This window comes from Trachurus trachurus, assembly GCF_905171665.1.
Source record: "Trachurus trachurus genome assembly, chromosome: 17".
NCBI classification, from domain to species: Eukaryota; Metazoa; Chordata; class Actinopteri; order Carangiformes; family Carangidae; genus Trachurus; species Trachurus trachurus.
Window position 1 is genome coordinate 29,530,443 of NC_139900.1, and position 11,074 is coordinate 29,541,516.

Below are 11,074 nucleotides of genomic sequence, written 5' to 3' on the forward strand. Positions count from 1 at the left end.
CGGAGCCGTCAACACACACACACAGCCTACACAACCTCAGTGCTCACATACACACCTACGTGCTGTATGGGGGCTATGTAGCTCCCTCTGACATCAATTTGTGAATTATATGAACTCAAGCTGTTGTACTGCAAATAGCCAGAGTAAAATTTGACAAAAAAAGTAAATAGCCCTCAGCAGTAGTGACTGGATTTAATACCAGCTGTGTAAATGGAGTCTTTCACAATAATAAATCATTAACCTTTTAGTCAGCAATCACGCTGTCCCCTGAACGCTCTAAAAGCCAAACAAGAAGCAAAATAATCCTGCTTGTATCAATGAAATGCCATTTTCGGTTTGTAACGTTTGGTTATGTTGCGCAGCAGGAAAAGCTGGAGCGCATCCTGCTCTCAGGATAGATAACACTTGCACTTCCCACTGCTGAATGAGAATGTGGGAAATTGAGTGGTGAGAGGACCAAAAGGACTCACAGCTCCTCTTTGTGAAACACTACAGTGGACACAAGGCATTTTCCACCTGGCAAATCTCTTAATGGAACAAATGTGGACTCATCGGGAAAGGCCAAGCGGGGCATGGCTTTAAGCAGTGAGTAGTGAGCCTAAACTAATCAACGTGTAACTCATAAAGATATTAGTGTTAAGTGCTAGAAGCTGAATAAGCTGGCCGGCGGCACCTGAGCGGCAGTTTGTGTTCATGTGTTTGCGCAGGACTCCTGCTGCTGTGTGTGGTAGCCTCTGAGGTGTGGGATGCTGAGACCAAACCCAAAGACTTTGTGTGTAATAGAGCTGCCAGGAGGGCTATGAATATTGTGGCAGGAATGGAGAGTGCACTGGTGAGTCTAAGTGTTTCTTTTTGCGGTTGCAAGACAAACCTTCCCAGCATTTCTCTGTCTCTTTCCCTCCTGCTGAGATGATGTATCTATATTTCCTGTTTGTCTGTTGTTACCTGTAGTCTCCCATTGGCCTATCTCTTTGTTATCTACCTGATTGTCTGGATCTTGTCACCTCTTCTCCATTTTCTCCTCCTTAGCAGAGTGATTGCAATGGCGTTATGGCCCTCTCCGAACAGGTTCAGCTACCCTGCACACAGCTTCACGTGGCATCTTGGGAGAACAAATCAGTACGTTGGCACATGTATGAGTCCAAAATCCTCTGTCAAAGTGGTGTTATTAAGTGCTTACTTTAACTTTTAGTGGCTTACCTTGAAACATTTCCTTTTCTTTCTTTATCGCCGTGTGTGTTACTGCAGCACCAGGAGAAGAGGGGAGATATAACAGCATCCTTGAGGCTTCTTGTTGAAGGTGTGAAGGCTGTGAGGGCCCTGAGTCATCCGGGATGTGTTGCTTCACTACTGCAGAGATTGGAGAATAACATCAACAACTACCTGCTCATTCTCACACACCTTCAGCTAAGTGTAAGAAGCTGCCACTATTAAAAACTGCACGCAGACAAGTGTATCAGCACTGCCAGTAAGCAGCAATTTGGTGGTTACGGAAATGTTGTGATACTAATGGGGATATTTCAATTCAAAACGATCCTGATTTTCATTTAAAAACTGTTTAAACTTTGAACTTCAGTGCTTATGAAACTTTCATATTTGAGTTTAACCTACATGCCTAAATGGCTTTTGTCCTGGAAATGAACAAATCAAAGCTATCTGGGCTCAGTCTGGCTTTGCACTCGCACACAAAAATAACATCAAACAGAGCCAAGTGAAATTCATCAACATGTAAATGAAAATTCACACCTAGTGTCCGTAAACGTGTTGATGGGCTTCTCTCTGACTGGTTACGTAATTCATTTGGATGCATTATCAGTGTTCCTATGGTGTGGATGGGAATATCCTGGTTTCCGAAAAATCAGTGACTTTCTGGAATTGCTGTGCCCCGGGAGCATTGATGTTATATCATGTGACCCCAAGCCTTCCTTCCTCAGGACAAGAAGAAGATAGCAGTGCATACTTTCCCAGTGAGATAGTTGTTCTCAAAATTCACTTAAGTGCGAGACAGATGACATAGAATCAGTGTTAAAATATAAGTCTGAAAAGTTAATTTGTGTGTTTTTGTTGTCAAGAATAGTTTTTTTTATGTCTCGGTTAACAAATGGATATTTTTTTTGTGTTAGTTGTAATGACACCCTTGTTTTTGCTTTCAGATCCACTTTGGTTCATATTCTTTCTGTTTATTTTAAATCTCACCTTCATTATTGTGTTTTCTTTTTGGACCAGCAGGGGCCACTGGTGAGTCCATCACTGTCTTGTGTTCCTCAAAGCTCCCAGAGTCTGAGCACAGTCCTGCTGAGATACAACCAGCTGATCACAGGGAAACTGGAGCAGCTCATGGTTACACTCGAGGACAGCTGCACTCACTAGTGACTCAAGAACAACTATATTGGACCCGTTATTCTGCAAAAATGGGAATTAATCCAGCTCCACTGAAGCCCTCACGTCAATAAGGTCCACCTGTGTACAACTCTAAACTTTCATGTGTTTACACATACAGACACTTACACTTTTAGAGTCCAAAAGCCAAAATATGCAGTTGCTCATCATAGTGGAACTACAGCTTGATAAGAAGAGGAAAATAAAAGATACGTTTGTGATTTTTTTCCTATCATGGAAAAATTAATATCTAAGAGGATGGCAGTTCTTTGTATCCTTCAGGATTGAGTTATGGATATTTTGGGTTTGGTTATAGGTTTGTAGAATCACTGCAAAGTTGCAAACCCACAAACAACCAAAAGGCAACGAGCTTGTCTTTTCAATGTAACTCAATGTAACAACAGACAAATTCTCCATGTCTCCACAATATATTATCTAAATCCAAAGAACTGTTTCACGGAGGATGTTGTTCTCCACCTTGATCGCTTGGCTAGAATGAAAGTCAACTTGGCTGTTTTCATGAATGTTTTCCAAGCCAGATTTGTTCTGCTACTAACCAGTCAGTATTAGAAAGCAAGGTGGGTGTTGTAAATGAAAAGTAATTTATAAGCTACTCACTTTCTAAAGAATAAGCCTGGAAACTATATCTTTCAGGTATTTTTAGTGAGCATATTATGTCTCTTCTCATTGCACTTTTAGGTCTTATTTCTGTTTACATTATTATTTCTAAAGTTCTGATTTGCTATGTGTCTACCTATGTAGGCCTATTACTTTTTATTTTATTTCAGGCAATCTAGCTTGTGTTTCTTTGTGAATGTCCATGCTTGATGTTGCATCCAATTATATTTTTTTTGCAACACTATCAAAATAAATACTTATCATTATGATAATGCATACCCTCCATAAATTGTCCACGCAAAATGGTTGACTTTGACGTTGGTGTTGTGTGACCGAAATAAAAAAAAGTATTCATTCATTCATTCATTCATAATCAAGGCTAAACTGCAGTGATTGGACGAACAAGCGAGTTTTTTTTCCTTCCTCCCAGCTCATTAGTAAACTGTAATCACCTGCACAAGGTGAGTTGGGCCTGTCACAAAGGAGCAGAGCGGTGAACGGCGGCTGACGCCACAATAAGCTAACGCTAGTTGGAATGCTAGCAAATATCACCATAGCTACACTAGTTCGAAAATTAGCTTGTATCGCCATAGCTACCACGCCGAAGATGTCAGCTATCAGTTCAGCACGTGCGCTTTAAAGAATTCTTCGGTTGAGGTTGAAGCGCAGTTAGCGTTAATTACCTTCATCTTCAGCCGCCATGTCAGAAAAGACTCCTCTTCTCCATTATCGACTCACCACAAGCACCGGCCCAGAGCCCAGAGATGTGTCCAAACCAGACTCCAAACACAGCACTGCGGCGGCGGCGGGCAGAGACGGCGGCCGGACCAGGACCAAGGCCAAACCCGCTAAAAAGCTCGGAGTGGTGTTTGGAGTTGTCATACCAACTTTACTGTCCATGTTCAGCGTTGTTGTATTTCTGCGAATTGGTGAGTAGACTGTGGCAGCGACCTCAGAAACACTAAAATAAGTGTTTGTGATTGAATAAATGTAAAATGTTAATGTAAATGTGGATTTGTCTTAATTTGGCCCTGGTGGTCCATGTCAACAAGCAGACACTAGCTGCTAGCTAAACAGCTACTAGTGGAAATATTCAGCCAATGAATTCAAGGCGAAACCATGGTTGTTCTCATTAGCCAGAGTCAAAAAGCCAGACATCAACAAAAACATAATTTTCTTACATTAGCGAGGTTTAGTGTTTGACATTTTTATCTTTGGAAATGTCGGAGATTATATGTTAATGAATATAGTGCTGATTCATTTTGAGATGAATGCCAACCTGAATGCTACTGGACCAGTTGCAGCTGTAAAATATGCTAAGGCTATCTCCTACATTCAAAAAATAGTTCATTCAAACTCTGCATGGCATGGCAAGTCCATACTTTTTTTTTTTTTTCCAACAAGGATCAAAATGTTGCTTAGAAACTAAGTATCTAACCTGTCCAAAAAATACTAAGTGCAAAATTGTGAAAAGTGCCCAATTACAGTTCAGAAGCAGTATTTGCATTTGATCCAGTTCAGTGAGTTCACTGTCCATGTAAGATGTTAAAAGAAAAGATGTCCATCATGGCACAGCAGCAGAAGATTACTCTGCAAAAGATGGCAATGTTACAGGCCTGAGAACCATCAACCATCTTCTTTGTAAATAAAAGTTTCCTCTATTTGGCAGGATTTGTTGTGGGTCAAGCAGGGCTTTATCAGTCCATTGCCATGTTCCTGGTGGCTTACTTCATTATCACGATGACTGTGCTTTCTGTGTGCGCCATCTCCACCAATGGGGCGTTAGATGCTGGAGGTGCCTACTGTATCCTTTACTGGTGGGAGAGGCTTGGACTGTATTATCCAAACCTCACTTGTGCATAATTTGTCTGTGATTAAGCCTGACTAATGAACTGACAAAATTCAAATTCTTCCCTTGATTTTTTTTTAAAAATCCACTAGTAGACATTTTACTTTGGACGTGATTCTATTTTGTTCATACATTGTGTCCAGACTTCACTCGGCAACATTTATGAATCTGAAGAAATTCCTTGACTTGGATCACCAGACATGATCAGTCGAGCTCTGGGTCCAGAGTTCGGAGGCAGTATCGGGATCATGTTTTTCTTTGCCAATGTATGTGGAAGTGCTCTTTACATTTTAGGTCTGGTTGAGGCTATCTTGTCTGCCTTTGGTATCCCAGAAGGTAAGGTCCATTAGGACATGGTAGGGCACCCAGGCATGTGTGCTGATAGATTAATTAACCTCCTTATACTGTCCTCTCTCAGATGGTGCTGCACATGTTGCAGGTCTCCATCAGGTATTGCCCTCAGGATACTGGTGGTCCATTCTTTATGGTACTGGCCTGCTCTTCCTATGTTTGACTGTTTGTTTGGTAAGATACCATTATTTAATAACATTTTCTTTTTTGTTCTTCCACAATTTAAGATGCATGTATATTGTCATCTTGGACCCTTTGCTAAATATACAAATATTTAAAATGTAAAGAGTTAAGTCTGAAGATTATTAGCTACCCTGAGGCTGCAATGATGTTTACATTGCACAGCCACAAAATTATTCACCTAGAAATAATTATAACATGATGAAAAAGATTTAGATCTAGATTTTTATTTTTATTTTTTTATAAATGAAGATGTTCATTAACGTTGAAATGCACGTACAGTATATAATGGACAAATTGCATCTTTTGGCTTAATGGTGGTCATCATGAACATTATAGTCTCTGTCATCCAAGGAGCAAATTGACAATCAAGAGAAAGCCTAGACTTCAGAAGTTCAGTGGATCTCAATTGTCACTGAACCATAAATGTCAAACCACATATAATTACTGTCTGTTTTTCATATTTTGCTCTGAAGTATAACTGAACACACTGGTCATGCCACTAATTTCTCAATGCACCATATTTGTCATCACAGGTGGGAGCCCACATCTATGCCAAAGCAACTTTTATCATTTTCATCATAGTCACAACAGTCCTGGCTTCCATTTTTCTTAGTTTCTTCATCGTAAAGCCTATTGCGCTGATTCTGCCAGTTACTTCCGTTTTCAACAACACCAGCCGAAGTGCTGCCAATTTTACTGGTTTCAAGTCCCACACTTTGGAGGACAACCTAATGCGTAAGTGCTGTGCCTTTTTATATATTGACAGATGTACTAGATGTGCATTTTATGGACTTTTAAGCAATGTTGGACTTGAAGAAAAGTTACTTGGATCTGTTGAAAAAGATTGCACAAAAATGGATTTCATGTGCCATAAAACATGCTTGCTTACACAGGTGATCCCTTGTATAATGATCAAGCTTCCTGTCTGTCCCTCTAGCCAGTTACACAGTAGACTATACCACTGGTGCCATGATGAGTTTTGCCACAGTGTTTGCTGTCATGTTTAATGGCTGCACTGGAATCATGGCAGGTTCCAACATGTCAGGTAAGATGACGTTCAAATAAACCAGTACATAAATGGATATAAGGGTAAACGGAGGGTTACTTCTTTTCTAGCCATGTACAAGTTCAAGACAGAAGGAACCTGTTGGTTTTGGCGATTACAGGTCCTGATTTTAAGATGCAGTATATGAATGATGTACTTGTGTGAGGAGGGCTTAGAATTCACAGAACTTTAAGTTGAAGTTAATTTGCTGTTATAGATATTTCTGTGCTTTTTCGCAGGTGACCTGAAAAATCCCAGCTATTCTATCCCAAGAGGAACACTTGCAGCAGTTTTTATAACGTTCATCACATACAATATGCTCAGTCTGCTGGCTGCATGGTCCTGTGACCGGTAAGGCACACAAATTTTAAATAACAAATGCCTTGCGGTCTAATTATGAAAATCATTGCAATCAAAATCTTATCTGTTGAAAAACTGTCAATGATGTGGTCAGTCAACAGAGTGGCCATGTATTTAATGGAGGATTCAAAAAAATAAGTCTTTTACTTTTGTTTATTTTTAAATTCTTTTTTCAGGGGTAGAATATTGTAGTTTGGGATTTTATTCAGTTTGCACCCATCAATTGATTTAATGTTACATTACAGTTAATCTGTTGGTTCAATAAGTTTGTACTTTGCCTCAATTAACGTTTGGCTTTATTCCATCATTCTCAGTCACCTGCTCCAAAGAGACTACAGTTTCCTGGGAGACATCAATATATGGCCACCCATGGTTACAGTTGGGATTTATTCCTCTACTATGTCTGCTGCCATGAGTAACCTGATAGGAGCCTCCAGGATCCTATATGCCCTGTCCAAAGACAACCTGTTTGGTGAGACTCCTAATCAAGTGTCCTGCTTTTTGAACCTTTGGAATTTATATTGCCTGTTCTCCTTGATTGCAAGTAATGGAGCAGTACATTATTTTTGTTAACTGGCAGAGATGGGTATTAGTGAATGTAGCCTCTGACCATTTCTGTAGTGTGAGGGATTTAATTACTAGCCTTGCTTGTCTAGGTTATGATCAGTGCTTAATAGTTGATCCAGAATATATGAAAGCATATCCAGTTCCAGCTGGTTTTTCTACAAAACTGAGTCAACATTATAATAATCTGCCATCTGCTAAAATAAGCCTGCATCTCTAACATGAAAAATTGTCACTTATTAATTTCATCATGTCTCATTCTCTTAGCGAGGCATGTTGGTTTGGAAAGCATCAATTGACAACAGATGGCTTGCAGTGTTGACTTTCTCAGAAGAAGGGGAAAAAAAATCCTCATTGTGTATTTGGCTTAAGGACATGTGCAGGATGACTCAGTTGTTTATCTGATTGAGGACCATGAGCAATAACAAGAAAGAGTGACTTTGCTTTTGTTAATGTTATAAATCGCTACAGGTGGTGTCCTGTCTCTGGCAAGGAAAACATCTCGGAGCGGGAACCCCTGGGCCTCGGTGCTTGTCTCCTGGTTGCTTGTACAGGTAAGATATTTCGGACTTTTCTTTTCAGTTTTCTTGTGTACCTTAAGCCAGCTTGACCAGAAAAGTGCAGAAATACGAAATTCAATTGTTGTAAAACAATGAATATGAAAAGTTATTGCCCATTATGCCCTAATTTTTTGTCTTTACTTGTAGTGTCCCCTTTTGTTTTCTGATTCTAATGTGTAGAAGACAATGGGAGGCATCTATTTCAGTAGTGGTAAACATGATGCATACAAAATCTGAAAACTCTTACCCAATTGTGTAATACACCGTTGCTGGTGTGTACTGTTTTTTAGTACTGGAATACACTGGAGGCAGATAAATTAGCAGCCTTTGGTCAAGTGCAAAAACATTGTCATTTTCAGTTTTGCATCTCCTGGACATTTGTCAAATGAAGCGCGTTTAAAAGTTTTTGCCAGGGAGACAGAACAGGGCCCTGTCCTGTTACACTAGTAAGTAAACTCTTCACATGACTTTCATGCTATTTTGTATTTGCATAATAGCTAGCTGACAAGGCTTAAAAGCAGTAATTTAGACCAGATAAGCTGTCAAGGGGTTTCCAAGGGTCCGTATCTTCTGTAGTCGTTTGTAGGGAGGCAAGTTGTTGTTATACATTTCTCTTGGTTAAACAAGTGTGTGTGCCTGCTCGCTTGAAATTATTAATGAGAAATTTCTTAGCTTACTTTAATAAAACTGAATGAACTGAACAAAAAATATTGTAGGTGATTTTGGAAAATTATTATTTATTTTTTAGATACGTTTTTTAAATGTACTTCAAGGGAAATAAATGTTCTTCAATTCTGCCACTAGGTGGTGTTGTTTGCTGGTAAATTGAACACCATAGCTGGTATTGTAACCATCTTCTTCTTGTTGGTGTATGCTGCTGTGAACTTGGCCTGTTTGGCTCTCGAGTGGGCTTCTGCACCAAACTTCAGGTAAAATGTACGATATTGTATAGAGCTTTATTTTCTATTTGGAATTTACAAAAACATAATCAAAAGGCTAATTTTATTCCATACTCTCTCATTCTTTTTTTTTTTTTCGTGCAGACCCTCATTCCGTTGCTTTACCTGGCATACCTGTACACTGGGCATCCTAGGCTGTCTGGTCATGATGTTTTTGATCAATGCCATTTATGCCTTTGCCAGCATAGCCTTCATGCTGCTGCTCTTGATGCTCATCCACTACCTTGGTCCCATGAGCAACTGGGGTTACATCAGCCAGGCTCTCATCTTCCACCAGGTGCACAGCCACAAACAAGAATCAATATTATGACATTACGTTTGTGAATATATGAATAACACACGTCTTTCTCATCACGCCTTTTATTCACTCAGGTACGCAAGTACCTGTTGATGTTGGATGTACGTAAAGACCATGTGAAATTCTGGAGGCCTCAGGTGCTGCTGATGGTTGCAAACCCTCGCAGCTGTACAGGTCTCATGACTTTCATCAATGACCTGAAGAAGAGTGGCCTCTATGTACTGGGACATGTAAAGCTTGGTTTACTAGGTAATGTGTTTGTACATGGGAAGATGAAATATAGTGTTAAATTGGAAGCCAAACCTAAAATGTAAATTAACAACAGACCCTTGCCTGAATGAAATGGTTTTCCTCTCTTCCATACAGACGGGTTACCCTCTGATCCTCTGCAGAGCCACTATGACTCCTGGCTGTCTCTAGTGGATCATCTAAACATCAAGGCATTTGTCAACCTCACTCTGGCTAACTCTGTCCGACATGGAGTTCAGAACCTGCTTTTCATAACAGGATTTGGTAGGCAAGTTTACTTTACAGCTGTGTAGTGATGATGGTTATTAAGCACAATATATCTATCGAGTTCTTATCCAAAACAATTTGATAAATCTGTTTGCATCTAGGTGGAATGAGGCCAAACAGCATTGTTTTGGGTTTCTATGATGACTGCAGTCCTGAAGACCACCTTCAAGGTAAAACTCTTTCTACGGGACATGGCATGGATGCCTGTCCAAGCAAAGAGGCTGGAGAGCGGTGGTCCCCCTTCTTTCCCAACGTGCGAGGTGTTGAGGAGCCCAAAGATCTTCAGGAAGAGGAATATGTGTCGGTGATTGCCGACGCTGTAAAAATGGGGAAGAATGTGACACTGGCACGTTATTTCAACCAGTTTAAAAGGGAGGAGGTCTTGGGGTCAGGAAAAAAGATTGGAGGCCACCAAAGAATGATGGGGCCCTTTGTTGATGTGTGGCCTCTGAATCTGCTTCGACCAGATAGCTGCGGTTATGTCGACATCTGCTCGCTGTTCCTCCTGCAGCTGGCTTCTGTGCTTCAAGAGACCCGTGCATGGAAACAGGCAAGACTCCGCCTCTTCCTATGTGTGGAGGCTGGTCACAGTCTGCAGGAAGAGGAGGAGACGAAGCTCAGGGTGATGCTGAAGGAGCTAAGAATATCAGCCCAGGTGCAGATGGTGGCTTGGGACCAGGTGGCAGCACTGCACTGGCAGAGACAAGGAGGAAGTGAGAGAAGGAGTCTGGTGGTGTCTGAACAGAATGAGGAGAGGGTAGAGAGAGAAGAGGATGAAGCTGCAAGGGAAAATAATATCCAAACATTCCCCAATAATGTTGCTCAGCTTACAGATGAATATATCTGTGCCGTCAACGGTCTGATTCAACAACATGGAGCCCCTAAACCTGCTGTGCGTTTCCTGTACTTGCCACGCCCACCAGCTGACACAAGCCGTTACTCTGCTTACCTGCACCAGGTGGACCTGTTGAGTCGAGACCTTGGCCCAACATTGCTTATTCACGGAGTCACTCCTGTTGTCACTACAGATCTCTAGATTTTTACTATTGACTTGAATCTATCGACCTGATCCTTATTCGGTATTATTTTTCTGTGGAAGTCTCTGTTGCCGCCAATTTATATTTGCACCATATTTGCACTGTCGATTATAGTATCACAGATGGGCCTGAAATCTCAGATTCATACCCATAATGTTTATTTTATTGATCAAATACTACAAAATGAATTGACGATTTAGTCTACTGCTGCAATCAAAATGAGTATTTCAGTGAAGTCATCACGTGGTGATATATCAACATACAAATAATGTTCATATTTTGTGGGGTGAAAGGAGGATAAGTTCTTGCAGTTCCCTCCCTTGAGTTAAACAGGAAAGGAAAGTCCAAGTATTAG

General features: G+C 40.7%; 2 protein-coding genes across 3 annotated transcripts; both read left to right on the top strand.

Annotated features, from left to right (window-relative positions):
• The first annotated feature begins 322 nt into the window (after nucleotides 1-322).
• thpo (thrombopoietin) lies at nucleotides 323-3,189 on the top strand. Of its 2 annotated transcripts, none has more exons than XM_083991949.1 (5): nucleotides 323-585; nucleotides 708-832; nucleotides 1,030-1,119; nucleotides 1,249-1,413; nucleotides 2,227-3,189. In XM_083991949.1, exons 1-5 carry the CDS (start codon nucleotides 573-575, stop codon nucleotides 2,368-2,370), a joined length of 537 nt encoding a protein of 178 aa, XP_083848075.1. In that variant the 5' UTR covers nucleotides 323-572; the 3' UTR covers nucleotides 2,371-3,189. The 2 variants fall into 2 exon arrangements, with proteins under 2 accessions (XP_083848075.1, XP_083848076.1); XM_083991950.1 differs by having other exon boundaries at nucleotides 2,230-3,189.
• Nucleotides 3,190-3,697: 508 nt separating this feature from the next.
• On the top strand, nucleotides 3,698-10,718 carry LOC311000997 (solute carrier family 12 member 9-like; the record flags this gene model as incomplete). Its single annotated transcript, XM_083991940.1, has 14 exons — nucleotides 3,698-3,926; nucleotides 4,667-4,801; nucleotides 5,045-5,182; nucleotides 5,265-5,371; nucleotides 5,914-6,115; nucleotides 6,318-6,425; nucleotides 6,665-6,776; nucleotides 7,100-7,257; nucleotides 7,821-7,903; nucleotides 8,714-8,838; nucleotides 8,953-9,145; nucleotides 9,241-9,448; nucleotides 9,533-9,679; nucleotides 9,784-10,718. The coding sequence occupies 14 exons, from the start codon at nucleotides 3,698-3,700 to the stop codon at nucleotides 10,716-10,718; spliced, it is 2,880 nt and encodes a 959-aa protein (XP_083848066.1).
• Nucleotides 10,719-11,074: the final 356 nt, after the last annotated feature.